Source organism: Oncorhynchus masou, chromosome 16 (assembly GCF_036934945.1).
Source record: "Oncorhynchus masou masou isolate Uvic2021 chromosome 16, UVic_Omas_1.1, whole genome shotgun sequence".
Classification (NCBI taxonomy): domain Eukaryota; kingdom Metazoa; phylum Chordata; class Actinopteri; order Salmoniformes; family Salmonidae; genus Oncorhynchus; species Oncorhynchus masou.
The window spans coordinates 15745355-15760875 of NC_088227.1; the positions used below are offsets into that span (position 1 = coordinate 15745355).

The 15521-nt window shown below is 39.8% G+C and overlaps 1 protein-coding gene across 4 annotated transcripts in view; it reads left to right on the forward strand.

The window, feature by feature from the left end:
• The first annotated feature begins 3817 nt into the window (after positions 1-3817).
• LOC135557544 (lethal(3)malignant brain tumor-like protein 3) overlaps positions 3818-15521 on the forward strand; it is a 35607-nt gene continuing 23903 nt past the window's right edge. For 2 of the 4 annotated variants that reach the window (XM_064990889.1, XM_064990890.1), the window contains exons 1-11: positions 3818-3896; positions 5502-5665; positions 7118-7229; positions 7980-8142; positions 9313-9442; positions 11248-11332; positions 11546-11640; positions 12405-12509; positions 12867-13002; positions 13374-13465; positions 14019-14170. In XM_064990889.1, the coding sequence (XP_064846961.1) occupies positions 5519-5665; positions 7118-7229; positions 7980-8142; positions 9313-9442; positions 11248-11332; positions 11546-11640; positions 12405-12509; positions 12867-13002; positions 13374-13465; positions 14019-14170 (1217 nt within the window). In that variant the 5' untranslated portion in view covers positions 3818-3896; positions 5502-5518. The remainder of the gene's footprint in view (positions 3897-5501; positions 5666-7117; positions 7230-7979; positions 8143-9312; positions 9443-11247; positions 11333-11545; positions 11641-12404; positions 12510-12866; positions 13003-13373; positions 13466-14018; positions 14171-15521) is intronic. The other 2 variants (XM_064990891.1, XM_064990892.1) reach the window with 1 other exon arrangement.

Below are 15521 nucleotides of genomic sequence, written 5' to 3' on the forward strand. Positions count from 1 at the left end.
GATATACTTCATTTGAATATTGTGTAAAATATCTATTATTTTAGACCCTGAAAATACCAATGCGAAGGCTGACCAAAATGTAGTAAACAGAATAGAAGGACATCATGTCCATCAGCAACTTCTGGAGAATAATTTTTACATTATATAAGACTCCATCACACAAGACCCCAAGAAGTTCAGTCGTTCATTCCTAATAGAACCTATAATATGATCCATAATAATATGGAGTCATTCACCCATTGTTGTCACCACAAAACTACTAAAAGGAAGAACATGTAGGCGTTACACACTAAAATACTTGCTTAAACTATACTCATACCAAATGCTCTAAATTGACTAGTCAGCTGTTTTGTGATATTTACAATAGACAGCAGCAGCACATGACCTACAGTCATGACCGAAATGATTGGCACCCTTGATAAAAATGAGCAAAAAGACTGTATAAAAAAAATAATACAAAAAAACTGAGCTAAATTGGGTGCTAAAAAAAAGGGAAATTATATTATTTTATACTAATACAATTACTCAGTGAAAAATTATTTATTTAACAAGTAATTAAAAATATTCTATAAAAGACAGGGGTCAAAATGATTGACACCCCTGTTTTCAATACTCAGGCGCCCTTCCTTTGTGAGCAAAACGGCACTGAGACACTTTCAAAAATGTTTTATGAAATTGGAGAACACATTGGGAGGGATCTTAGACCATTCCTCCATACAGAATCTTTGGACTGCCGTCTTCAATTCAAATCAGAGGATTTCAATGGGGTTCAAGTCAAGACTGAGATAGCTATAGCAAAATGTTGTTTTTGTGGTCAACAAACCATTTCTTTGCGGATTTTGTTGTGTGCTTGGGGTTATTGTCTTGCTGGAAGATCCACTTGCGGCTAAGTTTCAGCTTTCTGGCAGTGGCAAGCAAGTTTTTGGCTAAAATGTCCTGGTACTGGGTAAAGTCCAGGACCAGTGGAAGCAAAATAACCTCATAACATCAGCGATCCACCACCATATTTTGCAGTAAGTATGGGGCTCTTCGCATCCTGCTTTCGACGCTAAACTCACTACTGCTGTGCGTGGCCAATGAGTTAAATGTTCATGTCATTCAACAAATGTAAAGGCCTGAAGGTTGATAAACGGCATTGGCACTTGGATCGGAACCAGTGCTATGATCAGATGACATGAAAATAGAGCTCTTTGGCCACACACACCAGTGGTGGGTTTGGCATCGAATGAAGGATCGATGCAAAGAACCCCACACCGACTGTAACATATGGGGCTGGATCTTTGATGTTATGGGGTTATTTTGCTTCCACTGGTCCTGGGGCCTAGTTAAGGTCAACGGCATCATCATCTTTACTCAGTACCAGGACATTTTAGCCAAAAACCTAGTTGCCTCTGCCAGGAGGCTGAATCTTGGCTGCAAGTGGATCTTCCAGCAAGACAATAACCCCAAGCACACAACAAAATCCAAAAATAAATGGTTACTTGGCCACAGAACCGTCTCAGTCTCAGGACTTGAAACTGACTGAAAACAGGGGTGGCAATCATTTTGACCCCAATCTTTTTGAGAAAAAAAACTAATATTATTTTATTAAACAAAATCTCTTTTTCTGAGCGATTGTATTAGTATAAATAATATTTTTATATATATATTTTTTTGTTTGTTTTGTTTTTGTTAATAATTTTGGTTATGACTGTACACAGTACCACACTAAGTTGACAGGTAAACATGTACATTTAGTTCCCTTACTACGCCACTTCCTGTGGTATCCAAAACTGGAGTCCAACATATTTACCCATGTTTAACTGACATTGGTCTTGATCTTGATTGATGTTGGTTTATAGCGCTTCAGAGAATACCCTCAATACCCACAATACCTGCAACAGCAGTCCAACAACATGAATGGCCGCCTTTATCTTTTATCATTGGAGTTGTTAAAAGGTAGCCTACCTAGAGCAAACAAAGCAGGGGATGAGGACTGTTCTTAATGGTCTTAAACACATGCAAAAAGATTCCTATCTCAATCCATTCTGGATAAAGCCCGACCCAAGGCCCGGACCACTTCTACAGCAGCGCCAACCCACAATGGCTAGAAAACACCTGAGTGGTATGACAACCAACTTGTCTTCACACACTGTGATGTCAGTGCATGCATATTCACCGGGCCATATTTTTGTTTAGAATATTAATGTGTTGTTGGCCTGTTGGGGTGTATATACTGTAACAGCTGCTGGAGCACCAGGAGGCAAGCCAGACTTGACTCTGGGTAAATGAAATGTAAATAGGACACGCAGTTCTTCAGAACGATCTGCTTCTCTGGCCCACTGATCTACAGTGTATTGTGCGACGTGTGATCTCTCTGCAAGCCTGACATATTCTTGAATGTTTAGAGTTGAAACATTAACAAGGCCCCTGCTACGTGGGTCATTAAAACCATGACAGAACTTTGAGGAAACAGAAACAAGTCCTAAGCACTTAAACCATAAACACAGTCCTCAGTATGTCTTTTGACAATCGCCCTCCTTAATAAGCACTGCATCATATTATTTTTGGTGAATTAGTGACACTGTAACTCACTAATCACTAATGTTATGTACAGTGAGTGGATTGCGTGGTGAACTCAGGCTACTGTATGTAACCATCGCCAAACATGCATTAGAGGAGAGATCACCAACACAAAGCATTTCTTCAGTTAATTGCTCAGTCATATGCAGGAAAGGGCTCCCAATGAAGTAATTTCCCTTATGCCATGAAACTATGGCTATGGACATTCCATAACTTGGAATTGGGCTCCATAAGGTACAAACAGTATGGTGATCTGCAACAACAGTAGCACCCCATGCAGTACGCATTTGCCATACGTGCTCTTACAGAGCAGCCCATAAGTATGAAAGATTTTACAGAAAAAGTAGTCATACTCATGATCATATCTATAAGACCATAGGGGATATGTTTTGTATAACTTCAGGCAATGGTAATGGTAATGAATGATAAGCTTGATTGACTACACCATCTACACAAAACGTTACTGTACAACATTTGTTTCAGTCTGGAAAGCCATCACTGGTGAAAGTCAAACTTAGTGTATTCTATTCTAACTGTATTCAATTATATTATACAATATTCTATTCTGTTATATCGGTTCTCCATTCTATTCTATTGTGTTCTAGAGTTCCCTTGATCAACTCTAGAGAAGCTAAACTAGAAGTCCAATAAAGGTAGCTGGATGTCTGAGTTATGGAATTAAATAGTAGGCCATGGATACAGCCCATTACTGTTTTTCATTTAGATGTCATTCAATCAAGTTGAGCCAATTTTTTTCATAGTAATAACGGACTACAACATGGCATAAAGAAACGTTGTACATCAATAATCTGCTTTAATTTGCATGGTTTCTTGCACAGGACTCAGGAGCACAGATTATTTTTTATTTTGAACTGTAACGATAACGACGTTGATGCGTCAACCTAAACACTAAATTGAAAAATAGGTTGATGGCGCAACTTAGGTTAAAGGATCGGTATTAAAACGTTTCTGTACGTTCTTTGTGCTATTTCGCAAGTCACCCCATTTCACTGTCGACAAGCAAACTGGGTTTTATTTTTAGTAACGTGGTATTCGTGTTATTTTATTCTAATCATCGCCTATCTCAGTCTCCAAACATCCACAACGCATCCATAATAATTTGCTGATGGTTTTATGTCGATGACAAGGTTATGCGACAAATAATGGCTTACTCTATTACATATGTTGTTATTCAACCAGCTCAAACTTTCGATATTGGCATGATGTGTTTTACAGTCTAGCTGAGGCACCCACCGCAAGCACTCGCTCAGAGCCATGCTCATGCGCATTGACGGCTGCCTGGGCAATTTGTCAGTACTCGTGGGAGAATTTGGGTAAGAAACAGACAAATTAAAACAAATGTACTTTAGCATAAAACAATTGACGGAGGAAATTATGTATTATAGTAATGAGTGATCTGTTATATAATACTTTCGCTAGAGGTTCATTGCGACGGAATTTGACCAAAACTTAGCAATAAGTACAAAACGACTGGACGTGTCATCAATAATATCAGCCAGGAAGAGGTTCAATGCGTAGAGCGTGAATATATTGCGTTCTAAAATTGTAACAAAAGTTGCGTCGAAAATTACTGCAATGACAGAAAATATGTTGTGCTAGATTTCTTGTCTCCCAGAGACGTATATAATAATGGTATATTGTACTCTTTCAAGAATAATGTTTGCTTCAGTGTAATTCCCTGTTATGGCTGGGGAGAGGAAGACATTGCGCTTGACAAGCGAACTGGACTAAAATATTTATACCATAATTTCCTTCCAAAAAGCTTTCAAGGCAGTTAAAATAATATTTTTGTTGTAGAGCAACGAGTCTGCAGGCCTGCCGGTGAGAATTATATAGGACTATATTCCAGCTCCGCCATTTTGGGAAACTGGCTTTAAAACACATTAAATAGTATCAGAGCAAAGAAAAGTGTTAATATATGATACAATGCATGATTAGCGTCTTGCTAAGGGACATCACAAAATATCTGTAACACACCTAGTTGGAATACAAAGGAAATGCGAACTGGTTGCGCCCAACCGAATCATTTAATCCCACTCGTAATTAAAACTATTTGACTCAGAAAGCTCGAAATAAATATTAATAACGCTCATAACCGACAATGGACATCTGATGATAAAATCTAACACACAGGTTGAATAACATGTGCACAGTAAACACGCGGAATTTTCCTTTGTAATAATATTTGTTGATAATTCAAAAGTGTTCTCTGCATATGATGCAATTTTGACGCTTAGCAAAGAGGATCGATCTTTCAAATAGTTTGTGATGGAAATGCATTTTGCATGCATAAAATGTAAGTTACTTTCATATTGCAATTTCGTAAATGCCTGGCAACGATTTGCTGTTAATGTAGGCTACTGTCTTAATGCCTATACTTATTATTTTAGGCGCATACATAACACACAAATTATATACCCTACCGAAACGTCAGGAATTATATTTGAAAGACAGCAATATTGATCGATCATAGGCCTAATTGCATGAACTATCAATAATTCATCAATAAATCATCATCTACATTTTTTGTTCAGTGATTTCATTGTTTGATAGGGTCTGAAAGTTTCAAACGCAGTCGTCTAAACCTAGTCAGCACTGACCTCTAGTGGTTGATGTATGTCACCGAGTTACAATGTTGCAGGCCTTCCGCTGTTACATTTCAACAATAATTGAAACATTGTTGCAAAGCGGCTTTGTGAAACATTATTGAGACACTGTTGCAAAGCCGCTCTGTGCGAAACGTTCATTTGTTTCTCTTCTTTTCATTTGACATGCACTTTGCGCAGGACTACGGTTGCAATAACTTCACTAAGCTGATTTTTTAAAAGTCAGTTTATGTAGATTCAGTAGGCCTATGCCATATTCATTCTGCACAGTGTTATTTATTGTCTGGTGTGGCTTCATCTTGTCTTTTTCAGATATCCCCATTTTTAACATGGATGAGTCTAAAAATGCTAGAAATGCAGCTACAAATGCAGCAACCCCTGATTTTGATGTGTATGGTGCCATGGACTGGAAAGATGGTGTTGGAACCCTAACTGGGAGTGAGCTGAAGGTACACATCACCACAACAGCTGAAAAGGTTCAATGTTGCCATATATATATCTATATCTATATCATTATTTTTTCTACTTGTGTTATACCTATCAGAATAAGGACACATTATAATGAAGTAGAATGATCTATTTGTGTAATGACAAAATCAATGATATATATATATATATATATAATTGTATAAATCATAAATTGTATAATTAGGACCAAGGACTTTTTCCTGACTAGGTCACATGGCGCTAATCACAGTATTCATCTGAATATACAGTATGTCCTCACTCCTCACATATAGAGTGTTTTCAGAAAGGATTCACACCCCTTGACTTTTTCCACATTTTGTTGTGTTACAGCCTGAATTTAAAATGGGATTAAATTGAGATTTTGTGTCACTGGCCTAGACACATTACCCCATAATGTCAAAGTGGAATTATGTTTTTAGAAAAGTTTATACATTTATTAAAAATTAAAAGCTGAAATGTCTTGAGTCAATAAGTATTCAAGAGAGGGTTTCCAATGCCTTGCAAAGAAGGGCAACTATTGGTAGATGAGTAAATATATATATTTTTTAAACATACATTGAATATCCCTTTCAGCATTTCAGTTATTAATTACACTTTGGGTGGTGTGTCAATACACCCAGTCACTACAAAGATACAGGGGTCCTTCCTAACTCAGGAACAAAATACAAATATTCCAAAACATACTTCCTGTTTGCAGTAAGGCACTGAAGTAAAACTGTATGAAATGTGGAAAGAAATTGACTTTATGTCCTGAATACATAGCGATATGTTTGGGGCAAATCCAACACAACACATCACTGTGTACCACTCTTCACATGTTCAAGCATGGTGGTGGCTGCATCGTGTTATGGGTATGCTTGCCATAGGCAAGGATTAGGGCGTTTTTAGATAAAAAATAAACTGAATAGAGCTAAGCACAAGCACAATCCTAGAGGAAAACCTGGTTTAGTCTGCTTCCAACAGACATTGGGAAATAAATTTACATTTCAGCAGGACTGTAACCTAAAACACAAGGCCAAATATACTCTAGAGTTGCTTACCAGACGACATTGAATGTTCCTAAGTGGAATAGTTAAAGTTTTTACTTAAATTGGCTTAAAAATCTGTGGCAAGACTTGAAAATGGCCTTCAAGCAATGATCAACAACCAACTTGACAGAACTTGAAGAATTTAAAAAAGAAAAATGGACAAATATTGTACAATCCAGGTGTGCAAAGCTCTTCGAGACTTATCCAGAAAGACTCCCAGCTGTAATCACTGCCAAAGGTGATTCTAACATGTATTGACTCAGGGGTGTGAGTACCTATGTAAATGAGATATTTCTGTATTTCATTTTCAATAAATTTGCTAACATTTCTAAAAACACATTTTCACTTTGTCATTCAGGGCTATTGTGTGTAGATGGGTGAGAGAAAAACATTGATTTAATCCATTTTGAAAGTTTGTGTTATGTTTATCAGTTTAAGGTGAATGAGTTTGGAGTCTTGGAGGTCCTAACAGAGGAGGGAGAAGATGAGAGTGTGAAGAAAGCTCATGCCACCATTACATGGGCAGTGCCGACTGCTCAGGAGGGTAAGATGGCATGGTTCAATGTCCACAACTTTTAGATGCTCCCGGAAGGGATATATTTGTGAGATGGTAGCATACACATGTACAATGTTTGTATCCCCATTGGGGTCTGAGATGCACCTGATCGGGTGGGATGTGCATATATCTTCTCTTTCGTCTTTCAAATGGGCATGTTTAACGGAACGTTTTCCCCAGCTTATCACATACCATGCATACAGTCTTTAAGAAGCTGCTGTAGAGTTGGCTTTGTTTTTACATTTCACGGCAAATCATTATATTGTCTATAACGGCTATTTACAAAACTAGATAATAATCCATCCTGTAACTTTGCTGTCTGAAATAGTATTTCATGTTCATACCTTTGATATACAAGACGTGTGCATTTTCAATAATTGTCATAATTGTGTCTAACCCTAGGCACGAGAGTCAGTCGTATTGAGCTCAGCAAAGCTAAGCACAAAATGGTGAATCGTGATCATTATAAGCAGTCAGCTATCAGCTATCTATTTGAGCATTTCTGATTATCTCCAAATAAGGCCTTCAATTTGAGTCTCAGTCTAGCTGGTGGCTATGTTGCTGTTGTTTATTAATGAAACAGGGAATGCACGAGAACCTTTTATGTTATCACATTGCCCTGTTGTTATTGACCCTGAGCATAGAAATGATTCATTAGCCACACAGGATATGGGTGAGGATGAATTTGTGACTCTCTCTTTTCTTCGCCCTCTCTCCCTCCTTCCACAACCCTCTCAGACAGTGCTGCGGTAGCCGTGAAAGAGATAGAGGAGATGCAGGAGGGGCAGTGGGCCCAGAGAGGCCTGGTGTGCGTGCGCTGCCAAAGGAAGGGCTCCCCCGTGGACTTCATGTCTGATGGCCTCCACTGCAGTGAGCGCTGTCTGCAGCAGGACCAGCAGGAGTGAGTGGGCTGGGGAGCGGCCTAGGGAGTGGGGAGGACTAGGGTTTCATTAGTATCCAGGGCATCTACTCTGGTCTGGTCTTAACTGCAGTTTCTGCATATGCTACTTTCCGGTAGTTGAGCTGGTGTTTATTGTGCTTATGAAGTTCTGCTTGTAATAACCTCCGCTTATGTACAGTACACTGACATAATGGCCAGTACACACTTTCACCCAGTCAATGAGAGACAAACATTGTGATATTATGCCAAATTATCATGGTTAAGTAAATGTTTAACGTTATTTTTTTATTATTTTTTATTATTCTTGTCTCGATGTGCTGATATAAGCAACCGTATATATTTAGTTTCCTACATTCATAACCACAACAACTATACACATATTTCATATGCTTAAGAAAATCGATAAGTCTACCTCCTAAACATTTTCTTTGGCAAGCCATCCTATGCAAGGTGGAAGCCAGAAATAATTGATCAGTTAGTTAATGTAAAGACTAGCGGTGATGCTCATGCATGCTCTGAGCTGGAGAGAGAGAGAGAGAGAGAGAGAGAGAGACAGACAGACAGTGCTGCCGTGGGCCCCAAATATCCATTGTATTAAATGGGAGAAACTGCGAACAGAACGTTGCACCTTAATGTGGTATTCCTTCTGTGGATTTACTACTGCCATGGCAACAGAGAAGAGAAAGACAGACTATACATACTGTAATGAACAGTTAATCACATTTAATTTGGAAAAATTGGAGTTGGATTGTAATTTTTGTTAGATTTTGACCATATTTCTAGCTGCTGATGATGATAGGATTCTTCATAGGCAGCCCTTGAGTAAGTCAATGTAGGAGTAATGCGTTATGTATATGAAATACAAGGTGTGGTCCCCCTTAAAATGTTAGACTTGAAAATCAATTTAGTTCTACAATCTAATAATATCCTAGTAACACAATCAGTTTGGTTTTCTGCCCAGCACCACAGTGCATTTCTTTGTTTATTCTTTTAGTCATTGCGCAGAGATTTCAGAAATTGCCATGAATGAAGACTATTTTGGCATTAAATGTTTCATGCTGACCAAGCTTTAGCTATTTTGCAGTTCAGCTATTACTGAAACTATAGTTTATTAGAAGGGTAATCCTTTTTTTGCACAAACCTTTACTCTATATTTTCTTTCCACTGCAGTGAGCTGAAGCTAAAGAAGGAGGTTTCGAAGAGTAATGGGGAGGTGGTGGGGGTGAGCCGGAAGAGGTCTTTGCAGCAGTACAAGATGGACACCCCAGAGGTCCCGCCTGAGGCCGATGATGAAGTCTATGTCAGTATTACTTTATTACGCTAAGGATTGAAAACATTTTTTTTTTTTTTACAAATGTTATCCTGAATTGTGTACCTACTGAATTATACATAACTGTTGACATCTTACTGATATTTCATCACATTTTGTAGATATATGCTTATTTGATTTATATGGTATAGAACCTCAAGTCTGTAAATCTTTTGGCATCACTCCAAATTGCACAGGATTTTGAGGGGTGACGTGTTAGCCTGCATGCCTTTCCTGCTGAGCTGTCATAACTCCTACTAAATGAATGCTTCACAGAACGTGCTGCGACCCGACTGGTGTAGATAACTCTTGGCTAATCTCTGATTTATCATTACTGTTTCAAAATGGAAACATTTCAATGTACAGTAAACACAAATTCAGAATGATTTCAATACTACCTTGTAAACACTGTCCTCATTGCCTGTGCCAAAATATCACATTGCTCTAGTCTATATTGTATGTGTGAGTACGGTGCGTTTGGAAAGTATTCAGACCCCTTGACTTTTTCCACATTTTGTTAGGTTACAGCCTTATTCTAAAATTGATAAAATCGTTTATTTCCCTCATCAGTCTACACACAATACCTCAGAATGACAAAGCAAAAACAGTTTTTTAGAAATGTTTGCAAGTGTATAAACATTCTAAAACTGAAATATCACATTTATATACAGTACCAATCAAATTATGTAGTGACCAAAAAAGTGTTAAACAAATCACAATATATGTTATATGTTAGATTCTTCAAAGTAGCCACCCTTTGCCTTTATGATAGCTTTGCACACTCTTGGCATTCTCTCAACCAGCATCACCTGGAATGCTTTTCCAAAGGTCTTGAAGGAGTTCCCACATATGCTGAGAACTTGTTGGCTGCTTTTCCTTCACTCTGCAGTCCAACCTATCCCAAACCATCTCAATTGGGTTTAGGTCGGGTGATTGTAGAGGCCAGGTCATCTGATGCAGCACTACATCATTCTCCTTCTTGGTCAAATAGCCCTTACACAGCCTGGAGGTGTGTTGGGTCATTGTTCTGCTGAAAAACAAATGATAGTCCCACTAAGCGCAAACCAGGTTGCATGGCGTATCGCTGCAGAATGCTGTGGTAGCCATGCTGGTTACGTGTGCCTTGAATTCTAAATAAATCACAGACAGTGTTCCCAGCAAAGCACCCACACACCATCACACCTCCTCCTCCATGCTTCACGGTGGGAACTACACATACAGAGATCATCTGTTCACCTACTCTGCGTCTCAGACACAGCAGTTTGGACTCATCAGACCAAAGGACAGATTTCCACCGGTCTAATGTCCATTGCTCATGTTTCTTGGCCCAAGCAAGTGTCTTCTTATTGGTGTCCTTTAGTAGTGGTTTCTTTGCAGCAATTTGACCATGAAGGCATGATTCACGCAGTCTGCTCTGAACAGTTGATGTTGAGATGTGTCTGTTACTTGAACTTTGTGAAGCATTTATTTGGGCTTCATTTTCTGAGTCTGTTAACTCTAATAAACTTATCCTCAGCAGCAGAGGTAACTCTGGGTCTTCCTTTCCTGTGGCGGTCCTCATGAGAGCCAGTCTCATCATAGCGCTTGATGGTTGATTCCATATGTGTTATTTCCTAGTTTTGATGTCTTCACTTTTATTCTACAATGTAGAAAATAGTAAAAAATAAAGAAAAACCCTGGAATGAGTCGGTGTGTCCAAACTTTTGACTGGTACTGTTCTTAGAATTCTTAGTCTTAAAATGTTACTGCATATTCTAATGTTCTAGTGTGTAAATCCTCCTGTGTGCATCAAACAGGAGGAGAAAGACAGCAGGAAGACGACCCGTGGCGCGCCGCGAGGCAGGAGGAAACGGAGGGGGGACGCAGGCCTACTGAGACACAGTGAGTAGAAACATGCAGTGGGAGGGACACTCGTGAGGGGCCACTCAGGGCCCGGATACACATTTTCACAATTTTCACAATCACCATATTGATATAATCACTGCCAATTCCACATACACACACACACACACACACACTAACTGTATGTGTTTCAATGTAATGTTGTGTATTGCTTTTTACACAATCTAATGAATCATTGTCTCACTATGGAAGCTGTTCCATATGGAGGGAAAAAGAAGTCTTGGTGTTGGGCCTCATATCTGGAGCAGGACAAAGCCATTGCTGCCCCCACTAAACTGTTCAAAGAGGTGAGCTGTCATACCATACCCCTCAGGCCTGTATAGAATGGGTTATTGAATCTTGAATACTTAAATCTAAACCCCTATCCTAAACCCTTATCCTTCTCCGTTTCCTTCTAGTCATTCTATTATTTTGTCTATTCCTCCTTTACAGCTTGTCATTCAGGGTTAAGATGATATTTCACATCAAGTCCTACATTTTTTCCTACATGTTGAGAATAAATTAATTTCAACTCATTAATCACATGTATTAGTCTTTGCCTACAAAAACAGTGTTAAAGGGTGCACTATGCAGAAATCGCTCCACCATTTCCTGGTTGCTAATATTCTAATAGTTTGCATAATTTCAGTTTGTGACAAAACAAGCAAGTATAGTGTAGAGAATCCGTTTACTATCTAAACTGCTGTGCAATATATTTTCCATAACCATAAATATTGTACTTTCCTCGGTTTGAAGCTGGTTTTCCAAACCCAAACGTAAAAGATGCAGAAACGAAACCTTAGAACGTGAAGCATAGAAATTGCACACATAGAACATATCTACCGCTTCTTGTACTTGCTTTCAATGAGAATGGCAGATCTATAACTCCCATTTCTATGAGAATTTGGCCATGTCGCCCAAAAATTCCCATTATTGCAGCTTTAAGTTCATTAGAATGGCAGATCTATAACTCCCATTTCTATAAGAATTTGGCCGGGTCGCCCAAAAAGTCACATATTGCAGCTTTAAGTTCATTATTTTTCAAACTAATGATGTCCCATTTTCCTTTCAGCACCAGGCCTTCCCCCAGAGTAAGAATGGATTCCGGGTGGGAATGAAGCTAGAGGGAGTGGATCCAGAGCACCCCTCCATGTACTGTGTGCTCACTGTAGCTGAGGTAACCTCTCACCTCGACTCATCATCGCGGCCCTCTCAGGGGAGCCGAAACTCATGTCATGGAAATCTTCAGTTTTGGGAAGATCTGAAGCAAAGTCTGCATTGTCGTTGTTCTTGTTCCAGTGCATAGCTGTGATAGTTGTGATGACTTGTGGGTTGCTATGCAATGGCATTTGTAAAATACAATATTTATAAGACCATAAATGCATTTTTGTACTTTGAATTATGTCCACTTCTCTATGTTGGCATCATGTGCACATCTAGTCAGTAGGTCACTACTTAATTAATCTCGTTTGAGTAGCAAACACAGGATAACCGGGTAATGTGTGAAGATGCTTAATGCTTCTTCCATGTTTAGGTTTCAGGACACAGAATACGGCTTCACTTTGACAAGTACTCCGACTACTATGACTTCTGGGTGAATTCCAACTCTGCAGACATTCACCCTGTGGGATGGTGTGAGAAAACAGGACACACGCTTCACCCCCCCAAAGGTAAGAGACATGCTACCTTTGACAGATATCCACCTGGAAAAGCTAATAACGTTATACAGTATTGGTCATTTTGGATGGGACATTTTCAAACTGTTACTGTAGCACTCCCTCATCTTCTCATTAGTATTTCCTTACCACTGTATTGCTGGCCAGTTTTCTTTCCTATGTGAGACTAGTCATACAGGGATGGTTTTAATTCATTTGTTTTTCTTTGTGCAAGCAGGTTACCTATGGCAACAGGAAAACAATACTCATGCATTTTTAGTAGCTATTTTCTGCATGATTACTAGCATACCTGAAATTGATCCAGGGATATTTGATAAAGAGTAAAATGATCCAAATTACCCCCCTCTCTCTCTATGGATGGACAGGTTTAAAGGATGAGGAGTTCAGCTGGTTGTCGTATATCAAGCTGAGCAAAGCCCAGGCAGCTCCCAAGGCCCTGTTTGAGAATCAGAACACGGTAAGAGCAGCCTACAGATCTAATTTAGGCCGGGGGGGGGACACACTCCGATGCATAAACTCGGATGAAATTGTATATGACATACATCATTGTCAGTTTTTGTCCGTCAAAAGTTCAACTAAATTCAACCATTCTCGAGGGAGTTTGGACAAGTTGCATCCATCAAAAGACAAAGCGTTTGTGCGTTCTTCCCCCCCCCCCCTCGGACAATCATCTCCATTGGCGTTGTCATTCTATCGGCAACTGTTGACTTCCATTGGCTCCATCCGCAATTCTCTGACACAATATCTGAGTGTGTCCAAGGTCTTATGGATCGCTTTCATATTGCTTTGATACTAGTGTTTTATCGCTAGGTGAAACTGTTCAGTTTAGTTAGACTTCACGCCCAGTTTTACACCTCCTTCATTGAAGTACAATACTTGACATCAACCCGTTCAACATAGATATTGAGTAGTTTCATGAGCAGTTGAAAGGCTATAATATAACAAGATTCATGGCTGAGCCAAATGTGAGCTTTTTGTCTCTGAGTAACTGTCCTGTGTTTATTTTCCAGACTGTCACTCCTTTAGGATTCAGAATTGGGATGAAGCTGGAGGCCATTGACAAGAAGAACCCCTCCTTCATCTGTGTTGCCACAGTAACAGACATGGTGGACAGTCGATTCCTGGTGCACTTTGATGACTGGGACGAGAGCTACGACTTCTGGTAATGTCTAACTTTGTGATTTACATTTCCTAACATTTCCTTATGATATTTCAGACTTCAAAATCAAAGCGGTGATTTGTGTTTACCGATTTCATATCTAAGTCACGTAGATTTTCTTTTTCTTGTTGTAGAATTGGGCACTAGATGGTGCTAGATTTATTACAACAGAATGTTTGTGTCTGGGAGGAGAAAAGCATTGCCTCTTACCAGAGTGTTTGTTATGAATATTTTACACAAGCAAACAAGCTACATTACTTGTGTAATACATTTTAAGTACAGTATGAATCGGCTGTACCATGAATTACTCTTTTGACACTAGCACGCATATCACTTTCCTCACAATTCTCTAGTCTTTTCCCCCAAAATTGCCATCCCTCCAACCCTTGTTGATTTTCGCCTTTGTTTGTCTTTTTCCGACTGAGAATTGCGCGTGTCGTTACTGTCGTTTCGTGCCTGCTCTAAGCCCTCCCAGCTTGGGATTTGGACCGCCAGGAGGAAGTCCCAGTCTGCACGATACAAGAGCTTGTATTGGCTGAATTATGGATGATCGTCAAATAAATGTCAAGGACGAGAGGAGTTAGAGAGAGTAGAGCCTGGAGCGGTTAAGGGACGAGCAGATTCACCCAGGGAGATGACGCTCTCTCTCTCATGTGTTGTCGCTACAGCTCACGTCAGCCAGTCACAGGCCCTACAGCATCACACCTCTGGGCCAAAGAGCAGGTTAACCACTCCACTGGGCTCTGCTTCACCCTGGCCTGGCCAGAGAGTAGGACACTGGGAGTCTATGTTGTCCCTCAGACAAGCTTGCTGTAACAACACTGACCACTGAGGTAGAAACAATGGCAATGCTCAAATGTAGATTACTACACAGTTGTGTCACACTGGCACAACACAACAAGGGATTGGTTTCGATACAGTATGTTGAGTCCATGGTGAAATAGTAAACCGTTGTGCAGATATGCAAGCCCCTTGCAATTTATCCTGCACTGCTGATGCAATGACAGCATCATAGGAGTATTACTGCCTGCAATCTACTCGTCAGTGGTGCGCCGTCCATCATTCAGTGATAGATATATGTTGTCCTACCGATGGTTGACGTGGAGAGAGGGAGCAGTGGGAAGCTGTGAGGGAAGTATCCTTTCTCGCCCTGACACTTCCCGGTACGTCAAAGTGATTGTTGCATAACATGCCATCGTGGTTAGCTGAACGGGTTAATCACTCAGACATATAAAGGTGGCTGAAGCCACAGTGGCTCAGAGTCTGTCACAATGTCAGCTGACCTATTCTCCTATCCTTGTGCTTATTCCTAAACATTATCCCTATTCAATCCCCCGTAACAGTTTTTGGGGAA